Raw genomic sequence first — 17,781 nt, 5'->3', positions numbered from 1 at the left:
CTGGCTGCACGGTGGAAACGAGCGCACCCTCTGGTGGAGCTCAGAGAGGAGTTCCATCAACAACAACACGTTTAAATAATCTGTATTCTCATTCACTTTTTATTTTATGGATCTACATTAAGAGGCTGCGTCCTATTTCTGTTATCTCTCTCCGCAGTGATGGTCAAATCTAAATTCTTGTCCGTAAAGATACAGATTCATTATGAAATGTTTTCTTACCAAAGAAGTCAAAGTGTATAAATATTGTTTATATTACAGTATCGAGGTTTGTGGGAGTAAGTGCAGTTGCAGCTTAATATCACACCAACGATCTTTTAAATCAATTAAATATGGCATCAAAACTTGAATAAAATCACTACAGTGTGAGCATTTTTTGTTTTTATTAAATAATTTATTCGTTCAACTGATTATAAAACTGTAACGCCACATCGTGAGACCACGAAAAGAGAAGATGTTTTACAAAACATTATAAGCTGTGAAAGTATTTTTAAATGGTCTCATTTCAAACTGTAAGAATTTGTGTGGTGTTTCGGGAGGCGGAACTTTTCATCTGCTCCTCTCGGGGGTCGGACTTTTCCTGGAGACGGACCGGAAGTACCGTGAGGTTACAGCACCTGGTGAGTTTCCATTAAGCTCTTTTGTCCTTATTTTAATCAACTGTGTCGCCGTTTTTCCACCAAAATGACACAATTTCTGTGTCGATCGGCAACAAACCAAAAACAGCTTTTTAAAAACAACATTAATAATTTTAAAGATTTATTTTCTTTCCATGTCTGATGGCGGGAGTCGGTCCGATCCGAGACTCGGACTCTGATACAAGTCTTTAGGTTTTATTCTCCACTTTGTTTGGCTTCGGATTCAAACATCCCAGCAAACAAACTGAGATAAACTACATTTTTAAAATCTGATTATTTCTATTATTATTATTTTATATTTTGAATCGCTCATCAGTTAAAACTCAACGCATCCTGTTGCAAACAAGTAATTCACATCAGTTTTCTTTTAAGGTATGAGACAGCTGAAGAAGTAAAATAAAAACAAATATATATATTATATATTAATATATATATTTTAGAGAACTAATCTATAGATAAAGATCAGTGAAGTTCTCTAGAGGTTCTTTAAATTTTTGTGTAACCTACCAACACTAATTTAACACAAACGTCCCATTTACGTCTTGGGGAAGGTGTTTATTGGAAATATTTGTTTCTGGAAAACTTTGCTATATTTCTAATTCATGAAATGTTCCTGGAACAGAAAATTGCTTTTGTTGACAGTCCCAAATAACTGTCATGTCATGCAAAATGCTCATTTAGTTGTTGTCTAAAACTCACGATTGATAAATGTTTTGATTTATTGTCTATTCTGATTTAAAGCTGAAAGTAATTCCAATGTTTGATTAATTCATATTGATCTCCAAAGCTCTTTTACCGTCCGACCAACAGGCTAAAATCTTAATAAATTACATTTATTATTTTATATACTAATAGTCCTGATAAGTTTGACAACTTGGTCCTCATTAGATTTTGAAATGACTCATCAGAACAGTTCAGCTTAATCTTTAGTGAAATAAATAATATTTGAAACACTCCCCCTAATGGGTTTTTTTTTTTTATAACCGTTTGTTTTCAGATTCGTCAGCTCAGCTGCTGTCTGTCACCTCGTTGCTTCCTTCCGACCACAGAAGATGTTGAGAAGTGCCTCAGCGCAGGTGAGGAGGAAGTGATGCATTCATTCATCTTCTGCCGCTTATCGGTTTCCTGGTTGCACAGAAAGGGCCCAGGCCCGGGAACCAAACCCATGACCTTCTTGTTGTGGGGCAGCAGTGCTAATCACTATGCCGCCATAAACGGTGCCTTTTATTTTCATTTAGATACACCCAGACAAGCACATCGCTGTGCACGCTTGCTCTGTCAAGTTGACAGCAGTGAGCTTAAACCTGTTTTATTTTTATATCATGAACTTGTTAAATATCTTGAGGTGTATTTTGTTTACAATCTGTTAATGAGAAAAACAAGCCGATACTTTTTAGATGCACGGAGCCAGATGCAGTTTTACCTTCATAAATTCTGTATCACATTTCCGTTCCTTCCTGCAGCTCTTCGGGCAGGTGGTGAGATGCATGAGCACCGAAGCCAACCTGATCTTGGAGAGATGTGAGTTCATTTTGTGTGCATGAGGGAATGTTATCAGGTTTAACGTGGACCTTCAATGGATCTGATAGTGTTAAAAACGATGCCTGCTTCTTTGTTCCAGCGATAAACCGGGTCCAGCTGCTGGGTCGGGTCGGGCAGGATCCTGTCATGAGACAAGTCGAGGGTCGTAACCCCGTCACCATCTTCTCGTTAGCAACAAATGAGATGTGGCGCTCTGGAGATGGGGAGACGACATCAACAGGTGCGGTGTCAGAGGACACACGGCGCTTCAAGTAACTGTAGCCGACACGTTATTCCTATTTACATGGATGCAACACAAAATGACCCTCCCCCTAAAGACCCGGGACACAGATTGGCTATAGATACAGTGACCAGTCAGTCCGTGTCACAGTTTGGACGTGATCTGACGCTCCAGTTTGACGTTTTGAATTCAGACTAAAATGCCTTCATTTTTCCCACAGCTGGGAAATTCCAGCACAGAGTAACACATTTGCTACTAATTTTGTAAAGTTTGATCTTCTGATTTCTGGTTCTGTTTGGTTTTAAGCTTTGATTTATCACGTGATACAAATGCTCACCTTTAAAAATTGTATGTGTTTAAATGAAAGATAATCTGTCAGCAGCGGTATAACTGGGAAATGAACTTTTGTGACTTTATAGTAAGGAAATATAAATACTTGAGCAGGGTGGTCTGCTCTTTTTCATGCTGTTTTCTACCACCAGGGGTCAGTGTTACATCCTGAATTATGTCTGAATTATGAAGTTCAGTAGTCTTCAGTTTAATAGTGAGTGTTGTTGATGTATTTCAAAGTTTTCTGACTGAATGATGGTCACATTTAGAGGGAAGTAGACCATAAATCAGGGGATGATTGGGGCCGTGGCTACTAAAAACCAAGATGGCTGGTGAACGAATGACAAACTTTAGGCATAAAGGTGAACGCAGAGAATAAAACAGTTCCCGTAAATATCTGCAGTTGTTTCAAAATGTTCCTCGTTTGCTCCGGTCGGACTGAAGGTTCATCATGTGCTGCTGTTTCCCGACTCCAGGTGACATCAGCCAGAAGACGACGTGGCATCGAGTGTCGGTGTTTAAACCCGGGCTGAGAGACGTGGCCTACCAGTATGTCAAGAAAGGGTACGAAGCTCTCAGGTCTTTATTCGTCCTGGATTAGATCAGACTCTCCCTGTCTTTCTTATTCCACTTCCTCAGGGTGGTACAGAAATAGTCATGTGCAGAATACAGATGACGTTACCCAGACAGACGCGTGCAGCGATGCAGCCTGGGATTTATAATGTGTGTGTTAGGAGGGAAGGGTTCAGTTCAGGACAGTAACATGTAAAATGTGTCCTCAGCCAGACCTGAGCTGGGAACACTGTCGCTCTGTGGTTTTGGTCTCAGACCTGAAAATGATACTCGATGCAAAATTTCTATTTTTAACATCTTAAGGTTTTGTAGGTTTACAAAAAGGTTGCACAGGTTTCATCAAGACCAGCAGTCTGGATGTGTTTAACATCTGGGATAAATGAGTAAATGAGAGCTGTGAGGATATAAAATATATTTTTTTTAAGCCCCAAAACATAATTTTCCTTTTGGACTGATCCTGAGTCTCGTCTCCAACAGGTCCAGGATTCTAGTAGAGGGGAAGCTGGACTACGGGGAGTACGTGGACAAGAACCAAGTCAGACGTCAGGCCACCACCATCATCGCAGGTTGGATTCAACACTCATTCACACAAATGTCGTCTCTCAGCACAACGCCTGAAGAGCTTCCTCTGTCTTTTCAGACAACATCATCTTCCTGAGCGACAACCTGCGGGACAGAACCTGAGGGACGTCTCCTCGACGACTGGACCACCCCTTCTCCCATCTTCTCATTCACATAAAAATAAGACTGAGCCCAAACACCTTCAATAAAAGGAACTAATTGACCTGATAGAGGAGACAGAAGTGACACCGTGATCATGTTGGCTGGGGCGCCTCCTGCTGGTTAAAGGAGGATCTGATCTGATCAGGAGTATCTGAAACCACACACACTCGTAGTGTATGTGTGTGTTTTATTGTGCCGCATGTATATAACCGTTAAAAAGATACACATAGTTCTCCAGTTTTATATGTGAGAATAAAGTCTGACAGATGACTTTAAAGGATAAAATTATTGGGTCAATCCATCGAAACTTCTCTCAAATCAGAACTGATTTATTGACTTGGTACAAAGTTAAGAAAAGCTGCAGCTCTGTTAAGAGTGACTCTTACTCACAGAAGAAGTTTCCTAATTCTACTTTCTCATGTTAATTCAAACAAGCTGATCTTTAAGTTGGATAGTTGGATTAAAGGAATGGAAATCAGTTCTGACGCAGGATCCTGAACCGTGTTAAAAATTCGAGGTTGAAAAACCTGCAATGTTGGGAATATAATTTATTTTCCAAGTGCTTTATTTCTCAAAGTTTCATCATCTGACTTCATCACCTTCCAGTTAAAATGATGTTTCTCTAAATTTGGTGACTTTTTTTTCTTAAGTGGTGGAAAAAATACTCAAAAATTGACACAAAAATTGATGAAAAATGTAAATTTCCTGAGAAGCTTTATGCACCGTGAGGTAAATCTGGTCAGCTCCTGTTGATTACCGTTTTGCAGATGATGATGATGATGATGATGTTCCCTGTCGACCTTCAAGAATCCACAATTGAACTTGTTGGTGTGAAAATAAAACTGAGCCAACCCGTTTGATTTCTCTCCTGCTCTTCATGTGGAAATCTCTCATGATCGTTCAGCCGGAGAGAAAGAAAAGAACAAATCACCAGAACAGAAAAAAGGAGATAAGTTTTCACCTGATTTGAGTTTTACTGTTTATGTTCTTAAGTTGTGCAAATATAAATCTGCACATCATTTTGTTTTCTTGTTGTGTTGGTTGTTATCACATCTCTCTTGCTCATTTCCTTCCTGAACAGGAGCTTCCTTCTCTTCTTTTCTCTGTAACACTTCAGAAAAATAGACAAATGTTCCTCCGATAGTTTTGTCTCCATGTTTGTTCTTCATTCTGAAGTTCAGCATGTGAATGATGTTCCCAGAAAACACTTTTAAACACTTTTAGTTTAAAACCTCCTAAAAAAATAATAATGACAGAAATTCACAAAGACATCAGGGAAACATTAAGTTTTAAAGGTCCTCATTGCTGGCAGCTGATTGGCTGTTTCTGTGACAACAAAGGCGGGCCTTCACTCAAAGGTTGCTTGGCCTAAAGTGATTGGTCGAAAGAAGTGAAGAGCTGTTTCCTGATTGGCTGAATCACGTGTCTTTTAAAGGCGGGTTAGGCAACAGAACCGCCCTTTAAACGGAGGGCAGAGCTCATTGGTCAATCCGGACCTTGTGGGCGGGGCTACGAGTTGTTGAGAGAACTATTCAAAGAAGCGTCACAGGAGAGAGACCGGAAGTGTGTGCTCTAAAATAAAAGGGAAAATAATAAATAACAAAAGACTTTTTAGGTGGATAATTTTAATTCTCTTTTAAAAAGCTTTGTAAATAAAAAAGTATAACCAGGCTGAAGTAGCTCAAAGTGAAGTTTTTTTTGTGCTTAATTGGCTTTGACCTTAAACTTTATTATAAAACAAACGATCTCAGCACAAAATCCATTCAGTAATCTTTCATTATTTCACCAGCAGATTTATTTTGGTCTGCTTCAGATATTGTTGTCGTAATTCATTGTAATTAAAATAAAAAAAACCCCCAAAACATTTTAATCATAGTTTTATCAGGAATCCCAGTTTTCACTTTAGTTATCTTTTTATTTCTGTTGTTCAGATACGTTTTACATTCAAATATAATCTAATAAAATAACTTCAGTTCAACAAGTAGGAGCTTTTACAGTAGTATAATTAGTAGTTAATATTATGACGATTATCATTTGAAGTTGCTTTATTTTGAAATTGAAAACCGGAAGCTACTTTATGAATGAGGATAATTGACTTTAGTGTCTCAAACAGCTGTGAAAGAAAAACCACTTTCCACCTTTACCTCCAACTCTCGCCGTGTTTTCACGGATGTGTGACTGTTGTGTCGGAGTGTCAGAGCAGCTGAATGCTGTTTTTATTTTTTATTTGATTTCCGGTTTTACTCCTTTTTTTCCGTCCCTCTGGCTCCGCCCACATTCCTGTGTGTCTGGGCTGCGAAGAGGAGGAGGAGGAGGAGGAGAAAGAAAAGGAAGGAGAGTGTGCAGGAAAGTGTCTGTGGATCCTCAACCAGAAAGGAGATGACAAACAACAACAACAACAACAACAACAACATCACCTCAGACTGACTCTCTGACAACATCAGTCTGAACTCAGGAGAAGAGAAGATTTCTCTCCTCCTCTTCTTCACTCAGACAAGTTGTTGGGAACTTTTTTGTTTGCAGTCTGAGCTGCGGTGAGACCGAACTGCTGCTGGAGGAGGAAAACAAACAAACAAACAAACAACAACAACAACAACAACAACAACAAAACCATGGAGATCCTGGACAGTCCGGAGCAGTTTCTGCACTGGGACAGAAACCTCAGCGAGCTGTCTGAGGCCGGAGAGATCGACTCTGTGCTCTATACCAATGTGAGTGATCGATTAGGGTCGGATGGAGCGATTAACCGATTGATTGATTGATTGACAGGGAGTGTGTGAGGGGTCGATATGGCTTTTGCAACTTCTCAGTGGTGAATAATCGCCTTTAACTCACTGTGTTGAGGATTAAGTAGACAGGAGAGGGAGGGTGATGTGTGCAGTCTGTGTGTGTGTGTGTGTGTGTGTGCCTTGCTCTCCATTCACAGCTTGAGCCTTGGGATCCAGGATGCAAGCCAAGTCTGCTCCTCAGCTTAGTATTCTTCATTTTTCTTTTTAATTTAAAGACACTTCTGTCGACAAAGTGTTGAAAACGTCAGATGATGAAGAGCATTTAAAAGTTGGTGCAGCTGAACTCACTTTGGCCGTTAATCAGGGCTGCAGCTCCTGATTATTGGGGAGTAGATCATGAAGCCAAGAGGAACAAGGGTTGATTCTGACCAGCTGGTTTCTGAGAGGAGATTCTCACGTTTCAGGAAGTTGGTTTGTCTTAAAGATAAAAAAAAAGAACTTCTATAAACAATAATTCAGCAGCAATGTCTCTTTAATCTGGATTTTTTTTTATCGCAGCTACGGAGGCAAAAGTGACTGCTCCTTTCTTCCATTAGTAAAATCCCCTGACTCAGCATGGGGGGAGGGGGGTGAAACAGTAAATATCCTTCATGCATTGAAGGCCTCAGGGTGCCCTCCAGCTCTGGGGCCCCTGGGGGTTTCCTCTCCTGCCCCAGGATGTCTCAGAGAAAGAGTTTAATAGGAACCCTGTTTGAAATCAGCTACAGAAACAAGGCAAAGACAGCGTTTCCTTCAAAATAAAACAAATGTGCTTGCAGATTCCAGGCCTGTGTGAGGAGGGGGCGTTGTGGGTGGTGGGGGGGGGGGGGGGGGTCCAGACAATTGGCTCCTGTTGGATGAATTTCACTGTTCAGTTCATTTTACTCACGATGTGACTTTCCTCTTTTCATTAAATTATGTCTAGAAATAACAGTTTGCAGCACCGAGTGATTTTCATGCTGACTTCATTTTATTTTACTGAATTTCTTTAGAAATCCAGCTCGTGCAGCTTCTTGTAGGCAGACACACGGGGGGATAATTAGAGCTGTGCTGGTTCATCACAGAGACACCAGATGTGTCCAAGAAGAAAAAATACTTTGTCTTGTCTGGACTCAAATGTGTGACACCAGAAGTTGAAATGAAATGAATTACAACGTGAGTCTGGTTCCTCTGATCATAAACAACTTTATCACCTCTTTACTGGCAGATTAGTTTTACTGCGTAGTTGTTTGATGAACTAAAGATTACTTTAATTACTCATCAGTCAATGCACTATTTTATACCTTTAATTATATATCATGTCAAGTGCAGCTCTGTCTGCCTACCACGTGCAGCTCATTTGTCTCTGAACATTAAACTTTTACTAAAAGTGAATATTTAAATGGGTTTAAGAGAAAATTCATGTTTTTTTTTTCCAACCTTCAGCTTTTCTCTAGTTGATTCATTGACACTAAATAGATGAACAGTTTGGCCTAATATCAGAAAAATGTCATTTCCATCTCTTCAGTCTTAGAATAGCTTTCAGTGTGTAATCATGAGACATCATCGACAGTCTAGTCTTCTTATTAACTGTTTAATCAACATTTTTTTATGCAGCTTGTATTTATTTACTTTTACTTTAAATGGTCTTTTGCCTTTAGTTATGAAACTGCAGCTGTGTGTCTCACTGTGGGCCTACAGGAGTGTGTGTTTGAGTAGGATTTGTGTGCACATGTGTGTTTATGTGTGGAGATGAAGGTTGGAGGGGTTTACGGGGAGAAATCCAGCTGGCTTGCAGGATGGGAATCAGACACCTCCGACTGAGACAATGCACACAGATACACACTTTGGTATTCAGGAAAACCTGCTGACAGGTAAAGACTTGTGTCAAACAGTGAACATTGGTCCTCCAGAGTCCCGAGGCTACAGATCTTGTCAGATATCAGAGCCAAGAGCGGCAGCTGCTCTTCTTCTGCTGCTGTATCTCTGTAAAATATGATATTTTTTTTAAATTGATGAGTTCGTAGACAGACTCATCCAGAAGTTTGTTGTCTCGGTGGATAAAAACCACAATAAGCTTTTGAAGAATTAGAAAATGGCAAGTCAACTCGAGAACTGGTGAATCGTTTGCTTCACAGAAATAATCCGTGTTGATTTTACGACAATATGAGGAAACATCTGTAAACTGTTCTGGATGTTTGAAATTTTTTTCAGGTCCATACGAACATTTCAGTTTCTAAACTAAAATATCTCCTCTGAAACTTTAGCACTCTGAACTAGTCCTGAGTGCTGAAGGCCTGGGCGTGCTTAGATTAGTGTGTCTTTGTGCTTAACTCCAAAACCTGCTCTCAATTTACTGCAGGAAACAAAGTCATCGTTTCTACGGTGCCCCAAATGGACAAAAAAGTTCAAAACCGCTCCAGAGACCTAACAGGATTCACTGGCCTGGTCCAACTGTGGAGACTTCTGCCTACGATCTGTACATTAATTTACTGGCCAGTATAAAAATGTATTTATCTAAATATGCTGCCTCGATTTAGATTCTTTCTTTTCTTCGACGGTCCTTCAGTCATTTCTTTTTCATTCAGGTGTCTTTGCAGTGAGACCATCAGACGGCTTTGAAACAAAGAAGAAGTTCAGAGAGAATAACTTGAAATGTTTGTAAATCGTTTGGCTTCACAGACACAGAGATGTGGGATTAAAGATGTCATTCATGATAATGTCGGTGTCGGCGGTATCACCTTTAAAGCTGCTGCGTTCAGGTCACTCTGACACATAAAGGCCAGGTTGTGTTAAGAGGCAGCACTAAGATGTTCTTGTTAGTCCAGTGAATATTCTATATATAGTAAAGAATGATTAGTATGTGTGTGTGTGTGTAAGAGCCAACAAGACTGCAGTGTTTGAATCTGAGGCAGCTTGAGAAACAGACTGTCGGCTCTTTGTTCCTCTTTCCCGGCTCTGGGTCCCGTCTCACTCTCGCTTTCTCTCTCCGGGGGGTTTGTTGACCTGGGATTCCTCACAACAATGCAAAGCTTCTCGGTCGGCAGCAGCTTGTGCGGGATCCTCAACCTTCACGCCTGCATCTTCCATCAGTCCGAGGTCCCTCCCAACCCGACAGCTTCTTTCTGTTGTGCGGACGCTTTTATTTGTAATCAAGTTTCTCAGGTTTCAGAAAAATAACATGGCTTCACCGTGAAGGTGGAGACGAGCCTTCGTCTTTCTTTTTCTCTCACCTGAGACCAAAAAAGTCTTTCATGATGACACAGTTATTTAATTATAGCCATTTAAGACACACCTCCTGGAAAATCTTTCCTTTGGGGCATAGACACATTATAATACATGGTTATCATCGTGATAAATGGCTGTTTGATGGTTTTTTGGTTTAGGAAACTTGGAATCCTTTTTTTCCCCAAAGTGCATTAAATGTAGGCTTAAAAATTTTTTCTAAAGATTTAATCTTCTAAATAGCTCAAACCTGCTCCGAGGAAGGAAATCCTACCTGAAAACAGGAGACGGATCTTTGTTAATGTGATGATACAGAAGCGATCAGTTGGGGGATAAATGTCGAAGCAGGTGGACTGAATCATAAATAATCTGCTGATGTGACAGTGAGAGTTCAGACAGACAGAAAGGGGCTTTAAAGTCAAATACCAGCCTATAAACCTGTTTGTGCGAATTTTAGGCCCGAAGAAAAAGCCAAAAAGCCGACGTGCCCTTCGTGCTCTTGTGGAGAGAAGAGGAGTATATTTGCTGTGCACATGCTGCAGGCTTCTCCAGCTGTGTGTCTGCTTACATAACGCGCAGCATATCTGCAGATCAGCCCTGCTTATGAGTCGAACATCAGCTTTTATCAATACGCATGACGTCTTTGTCACCTCAGGGTTCACTCACTCTGCGCGCACACACACACACACACACACAGAGCGTTGAGGGTAAACAGCTTGATCCATGTGTTGACAGTGCAGAGCCTGTTCTCCGGCGGGGCAGGGCATCCTGCCTGCCGGTGGCCTCGCTCTGTCTCCGTCTGAATGGTCCGTGTGTCTGCTGTAACATGAGTGCCAGTGTGTGTAGGCAGAGAAGGCCATTGAGGACACACACACTCACGCACACACTCCTACCAGTCCAGTTTTACATCCAGAGCAGATAAATGATAACGTCATCTCACAAGCGGCCACATTTTATTGCCAGTCAAAGGTCAAAGTGTCACTGTAGTGTGCGTTTTAGGTGTTTTAGTTTCGACCATGACGGTGTGTTTGTGAAACACACTGTTGTTTCTACAGGTGTGGTTCAGGATCTTAAAGATTTGTTTTAGGAAGTGGAACTACAATATTTCCTGAAGTGTTTGTAGAGAACTAATAATGTTAAACGGCTCCCAGTGGATATGCAGAGGAAGAGGACTGTGCTTTTCATGGGGGGTCATCTGGTTAATTCATTTTCATTTATTTCAAATGAACCACAAACTTGCGGCGTCGAGCAGACCCGAGTGCTTGTGAGTCTAAATAGCTGCACTTTAAATACACTTTTGGAAACTAATTCAGTTTTAATTCATGCAGGACTGAGTTGTTCCTGAATTCTTGTCAAATGTGCAGCAGGTTTGTAGTTTTGTCTGACTTCGACACCCTTAACACTCCTGTCCGTTCTCTCACAAGCGATCGAAGCCACTGAAGCTAACTGGTAGGCACAGTTTAAATCCAACCTGCTCACCCTGTTTAATTGTCCGATTGTTGCACGCCTCCACTTCCTCCTCCCAGTTTGGCCTTCAACATCTGTGCCTGTAATCATAGAGGTGAATAAGGTCTCCACATTTATCTCTGACCAACCAACCTTTTCCTGTTGGCTTAATCTGGCCCATCTGTTGTTGTAGATGTCTTTAAATCCACATTTATTATCGAATTATTTATCACTGCATTGGGAAAAACATTAAACATAATGTTTTCTAATGTGACGTTGGAGGGAGCAATGAGGTCGTATGTCTCCTGGTCTGAATATTGACGAGAACACGATATCTGTCTCTTTGTTCGCTCTAATTGAAGCCACCGTGGTGCGTTTGGGTTGGTGAAAATGTGACAGTAACCTTCACGTGGACCGCACATGGTCGCATTTTTTCCTCTTCTTTAAATCTGATGCAACTTCTCCCCTGACTCTGAAAGTGGACTCCGGGTTCAGGCGGGCGGGCGGCCATTTGAGAGCGGAGCGAAGGTAGTAATCAGAGTGTGAGGGATCATTATGGAAAATCCACAGGAGCCTTCGTTCTCCGAGGCAAAGCTAAATTTATCCCCCATGTCTGTCTCCCTTTACTCGCCTGTGTGTCTGTCTGTCCGTCATCCCGCCCCCTTGAAAGGGTTTTCAGCAGGGTGTGGATTTAATATCCCCCCAAGTGGTTTAAACATCCATCCGTAAGAGGAGCCTGGAAGCTGTTTTATATAGTAGCAGCTCAGTGAAATGCAACACCCTCTTTCTTTTTTGGCTGTTACCACAACTCTCTGCCATCTCATCTTTTTTATTTTGATTTATTTATTTATTTTTTTGGTGAGGGTGGATATAATCGTGAATTTCAAAGGGATCTTTTCTTTTGGTGGGGGTACACGCCAGAGAAGAAACCAAAATAATAGCCTTATTATAAAGCTTTAAAGTTGCAGAATCAGGAGAATTTCTGCACGTGCTTCACAATTTCAGGTATTAAACATCAAAGAGTGTAAAGCCTGTAAACTCCTTATGAAACACAGTGAAGTGTGTGAGCTTTTAACTTTGATGTCGGTGTGTGTGTGTTTTATACATCCTGTCTCGTGGCTCAAAGTGTGCAGTCATGACCCAAATCGCTCCATTCGCTGAGTTTACCTTTTGCCCTCCTCCTCCTCTTCATCCTTCGCTCCTCCGGGGATGAGCTGGGAGTCGGGACGAGTTGGCTCCTGCCTAAAATGCCTGAAATCCCTCGCAACTCCTCTAAGAAACGGCAGCTCACCTTCTTTGTTCTTCTTCTGTTGTGCTCTACAGTGCCGTCCATCTTTCTTTACCTCTGCTTGCTTCAAGTGTTTGTCCTCTTAGTTTAACCCTCAAATGATTGACCTTTCCCCTCTAAAGTCCATAAAAACACACAGAATGAGGTGAAATGCTTCATTTCTGCGACCTCACCTTGTTTGTTTTAGTTTGTCCTAATTTCCCAAGAAGTTCAGGTTTGGTGTCACTAAGGAGTTGGAGCTTTTCACAGGAAATATGAGTAATACGCCTTCATCTATTCAGTGATTTCTAATCCTCTCTGTATTATTATTATTATTATTATTATCATCATGTTTTTGTTTTTTTTTTCCATGGACTCTTTTTTTCCACCAAAAGAGTGTTTCGTTACAGTTAAACAGTGAAAAGACCCCACGTGATCCAAATCTGTAGACGGTATCAGACCAACGTCCGTGTTTATCAGCAGTCGGCCCAACGTCGGCCCAACGTCGGCCCAACGTCAGCGCCCAAAAATGGTGCTGAAGGCATTTTTATCGACAGCAAGTTTGACACAAGTCTGGAAGTTGGCGGCAGCCTTATCGTCGGTCGGGGTGACGTCTTCCAAACTCTGCTTTATGGAAAGACTCAATCTTTCCTAAAGATTGAGTCATTGTGGACCTCAGGTCCGGCTGACTCCACCTCCAGATTTACCTCCTGCCTCGATGCATTAAGGACGCACAACCTCCAAAAAAGACAAAAGGAAAGAAGACATTTTGATGAATCTTTCTAATGTTTCAGCTGATCTGTCATCAGGAGCAGATAAACAAAATATCGGCTCAAATATTCATTTGATAACCATTTAAACCTGAGAGGAACAGACTTCATCATGCCTGTTTGTCTATACACACTTCAGTGTGTGTGTGTGTGTGTGCGTGTGCAACTCGACAATCAAGCTTTCTCCTGCAGCTTGTCGAGTGCCGGCTGTTGGCTGTAACACAGGAATTAAGATCAGCAACATGCCTCAACAAGTTTGGCAGAGTGTTAGACTTTTCTGAGGATTAATAAACTCACTGTCAGTTCGTCTGCAAGGCCGGCTCTGAGCCACATTTTACCCAGAATCCACCAGGATCAATTAAAAAAGCGACAAAACAAAGACCTTTAGTCGTCTTGATCATCCTGCAGTTAGGACAGAAAGAGAAGCTCTTTGTGGACGACACCTGTTGAGCTGAAGGGATTGAAACGTGACAGAAAAGGGAAAAATCAGGGAAACACAAAAGGAGAGGAGGGGTGAGCGAGTTCAGCTGGTGTGTGTGTGTGTGTGTGTGTGCGTGTGTTTAATGGTACAAGATGACCGGTCAGTGCTGGAAAAAGTTAGCATGTGTCTCTCTCTGTTGACCCAGTTTTAAAGAAACATACACAGGATGAGGAGAGAGGATGTGAGATGGGGAGATACTTGGGGGAAAAGGGGACTCACACTCACCTTCATAGTTTTGCCATGTTGTGTTAGATTTAGAGATGCAAACAAATTTGTCAAGCAGAATTAAGATTAACATCAGTTGTGTTCTTCAAGACTGTAGACTTACAATTTAGTGGCTCAAACCTTAATTTCTAATTGATCACTAAATAAAAGGATGGAGTCAGATAAGCTAACAAATGTGTTTTAGTCCATCTCTTAAAACAAAAAGGTTAATTCCTACTGAAGACGTGAACAAATCAGCATTTAGTGAAATCCGTGCTTGTTGTAGTGAATTAGGTCAGAAAGTAAACACAAGTAAATATAACTACAGCCAGCAGCTTATCTGAGCTCAGCACAAAAACAGGAAACAGCCTCCTGTGGTGACAATGACAAAACAATGGTTGTATGATGGTCGATGTCATTTAAAAACAGCTCAGAGATACATTTTAAATCTTAAATATCTTAAATATTTAAATATTTTTCTGTCTTTAGATGAATGAATGTGAGTCAAAAGAAACTGCAGTGTGTGTTTGTTTCTAACATAATCGGATGTCACCCACAGCAACAAGAAGATTGTGTGAAAGCACAATGTGAGGTTAATGCGTTAATTAAAAGTGCGTTTTGTTCTTTGGTGTCATTACGTTTGGACACTTGTGCGTAAAATCAGCCTGACTGGAGGAATAATTCCTGGCTGGTTTTTTGGAGCCTGGAGAAGTCATTGTGTAACATCTGGAGGGTCAGTGTGTATTTGTGGGGCGAAGAGTGGGGGGTTGTGTCAGTGTGACTGGAAAGTGTGTGTGTGTGTGTGTGTGTTGGGGGTTGAATTTTGAACTGAAGCCTCCGGAGGGGGAGGGAGGGATTTTACAGTCCGAGGGAGCCACAGGGAGAGACGGAGACCTTTTTTTTCCATTTGTCATGTTAGAATCTGAGTTTTTTAATCATCTCTAAGTGCGCTTCTGCTCACACACACACACACACACACACACACACACGCACACACACGCGCAGGATAGCGTGTGCACTGATAACGCCGTTTGACGTTTCCGCTTTTAGAACCCATTTCCTGTGGTGTCAGAGCAAACGCTGACATTGGGGCTTTTTTCGCCTCCTGATTGAGCCGCAGCAAGGGCGACGACCTGAGTGTCAGACAGGAAGAGGACATTAAACTGTCCTGAGATGGAGCCGCTGTGATTTTTGTCACTCTCAGATGTTTTGTGTGTTGTTGTCGTGGTCTGTGGGCGGAGACCAAACCCTTGTGGCTCAGCTGGAGGTCGCGCCTCCTGTTGTTCTCTCTCACATCCTTTTGTTAACATCCGTTAACCATCGGCCCTCCCACAGTATTTTAATTATAAACAAGGCGTCAAATATATGATGATAATCAAAGCACATTTTTGTTGGATATCTGATTTTAAATCAGCGTTACTTCGGCCTGTAGAAGATTCACCTCTGATCTGAATATCTGATTAGTCTTTCGACCTTTCCTCCCTCCCTGAGGGTTGGGTGGGCGAAGTATTCACCTCACAGCACAAACCAGGATACTTTTCCCAGAGTGAAGATTTTGTTAATTGATCAATCATCATAATTAATCTTCACCTACTTTGAAAATTGACTCATTAATTAAGAGGCTTTTACACGTTTCCTCTCCGTAGTCGTAGCAAAGGAATATATTCAGATTTACTCCCAGACAGATAAATGAAAACAGTCATTAGCTTCAGCTTCAATGCTTTTTAGGATTCTCCTGTTTCCTCAAACTGTTTGCCTCTCATTATCATCTTTGTCCTGCCTGTGCCTGGAGTTTTGGCAAACAGAGCAGGAATGGCTGTTTGGGATCTGGGTCAGGCAGCTTCGGTGTCTTATCCCTGTGAGAACCAGCTCCAGTGTCCCCCTCCAAATGAGGACATTTTTGTGAGGCGAGCTCATTTTGGCCCGAGCTTCAGTTCTCGAAGGGAGTTCGTTCGTTATGATGTCAGGATGACGAATCTGTGTTTGTGGGAACCAACAGAAGTAAATACACAGTAAGGGTGGAGTGTCTGAGGAGGAAAGGCGGCGGCAGCAAACATGGAGCTCTGTAAACCTTTTTGCTTATTTCATGTCTCGGGGTGTTTGCAGTTTTTTAGAAGTAATGGCAGCTCACATGAAAGACTCCAGACAGGCAGCCTTGGTGCTGCCTTCACTGACCCCCCCCCCCACCTCAGATAAGGACGTCCAGTCATCTATCACAGTTATTGTGTGTGTTGGCTTTTGTAGTTTCACTTCTAACGGTGTCTGTATCGGCTTGTGGTGCGTTTGATCATACAGACATCAATCAGCTGTTGATCTGCAGGAATGAGCCGCAGTTTGAGGCTCTTGGAGGGTTTTTCTGCTCCACAGTGAAATATCAGGACAATTAGTCGTAGTGCCATCGTTTTGAAGCCCTCAGTTTGTAATTTATAACGTCAGATCAAAAACTCATTAAACTTTTACTGTGATAGTGAATCCACTGAGAAGTAGGGACATTTTCCCATAGTCTTCAATGCAGTTTCTACAGTCTAACATACACGGGAAGCTCAACTTTCTGCAGCTGCAGTCAGTGAAAGGTTTTAGTGTTGAAACATCTCGCACACATTGTTGGCATTCTTCGCTGCTCCTCGGCCTCCAGCTGCAGGAGGCGGGACGCCGCCGGCCTCGGCCTCGAATGACAACAGCGATAAAACGGGACCACAAATTCTCAAATAGTTGTCTGTCCCCTTCGTTATCTTCTAGTGTTTTGGGAACTTGACCAAAGCGCTGAGAATCGGCTCCAGAATGTAGACGAGCTGGATTTCTTTACAAGTGCAGAGAGAAGCTTCAGAGTTTCCGATGATTTAAAAAAAAAAAAGCTGTGAAATGTTCGTGGTGATTAAAAATGCCTGATCAGGACACACTCTCCTTTCTTTTCTTTCGTTTATCTCCCCAAAAATGATGCAGCTCTGGATATTTGAAGTCAGAGAATCAGAATGTGACTGCAGTATTTTTCATTTTTTTAACATCAGTTATGATTTCTGGAAAGTACCAGCTAATTAAAAACTTTTTTAAATGTAAAATTTTACATGCAGATTGTTGAACTTAACCTTTATTGGTCAGCTGATAACATTTACAGGTGACTTCCTCACATTTCCTTCATGCTGTTTGGAAAGTGAAAGTCATCAGACTGAAACTAGACCATACTGATGGCTTTTGACCTTTTTATTCTACTCAAGAAAGAAGGATTTGAATTCGTATTGAATAGCCATATTAGTGAATATTCTCTGTGGAGCTGATTTCTGGTTTCCCTTTTATTGACGATAAGGAGCTTGAAGCAGATAGTTGTTGTGAACTGGACAGTTTATCTAACAGGCAGATTACAACAACAACAACAAAAACTCAGATATGTCTTTAACCTTTAATGCCGGTTATCTGGTCTTAGTTGGACACGTGTTGGTTGATCTGTGGTCGGGGACAAACCGACATCCTGGATCCAAATCAAACAGTGAGTCACTAAATTTATCCCAACACGGATTCGTTTGCAATGTGCGTGTGTGTCATCAACAAAAGTACGTTCAGGTCAAAGTACACACACTTGATGAATGATCTGAGGGCCAGTGTGGGTTTGTTGTCTTTCTC

General features: G+C 41.6%; 2 protein-coding genes across 4 annotated transcripts in view; both read left to right on the top strand.

The window, feature by feature from the left end:
- Positions 1-585: 585 nt before the first annotated feature.
- ssbp1 (single-stranded DNA binding protein 1) lies at positions 586-5,130 on the top strand. The gene is made up of 7 exons (XM_029495288.1): positions 586-617; positions 1,633-1,711; positions 2,099-2,156; positions 2,257-2,397; positions 3,204-3,291; positions 3,778-3,866; positions 3,941-5,130. The coding sequence occupies exons 2-7, from the start codon at positions 1,688-1,690 to the stop codon at positions 3,982-3,984; spliced, it is 444 nt and encodes a 147-aa protein (XP_029351148.1). The 5' UTR covers positions 586-617; positions 1,633-1,687; the 3' UTR covers positions 3,985-5,130.
- A 1,114-nt stretch (positions 5,131-6,244) lies between these two features.
- creb3l2 (cAMP responsive element binding protein 3-like 2) overlaps positions 6,245-17,781 on the top strand; it is a 23,090-nt gene continuing 11,553 nt past the window's right edge. Inside the window, exon 1 of one of the 3 annotated variants that reach the window (XM_029495615.1) lies at positions 6,245-6,734. In XM_029495615.1, the coding sequence (XP_029351475.1) occupies positions 6,636-6,734 (99 nt within the window). In that variant the 5' untranslated portion in view covers positions 6,245-6,635. The remainder of the gene's footprint in view (positions 6,735-17,781) is intronic. The other 2 variants (XM_029495613.1, XM_029495614.1) reach the window with 2 other exon arrangements.

The sequence above is a fragment of the Echeneis naucrates genome, chromosome 23, assembly GCF_900963305.1.
Source record: "Echeneis naucrates chromosome 23, fEcheNa1.1, whole genome shotgun sequence".
Lineage (NCBI taxonomy): Eukaryota > Metazoa > Chordata > Actinopteri > Carangiformes > Echeneidae > Echeneis > Echeneis naucrates.
This window is presented reverse-complemented; position numbering and strand designations above follow the sequence as displayed.

Excerpts from the sequence above, each read along its gene's own strand:
- ssbp1 (XM_029495288.1), top strand. The coding sequence starts at position 1,688 with ATGTTGAGAAGTGCCTCAGCGCAG. Across the intron at positions 1,712-2,098 it reads TGAGAAGTGCCTCAGCGCAG|CTCTTCGGGCAGGTGGTGAG; the intron begins GTGAGGAGGAAG and ends TCCTTCCTGCAG. Across the intron at positions 3,292-3,777 it reads TACCAGTATGTCAAGAAAGG|GTCCAGGATTCTAGTAGAGG; the intron begins GTACGAAGCTCT and ends CGTCTCCAACAG.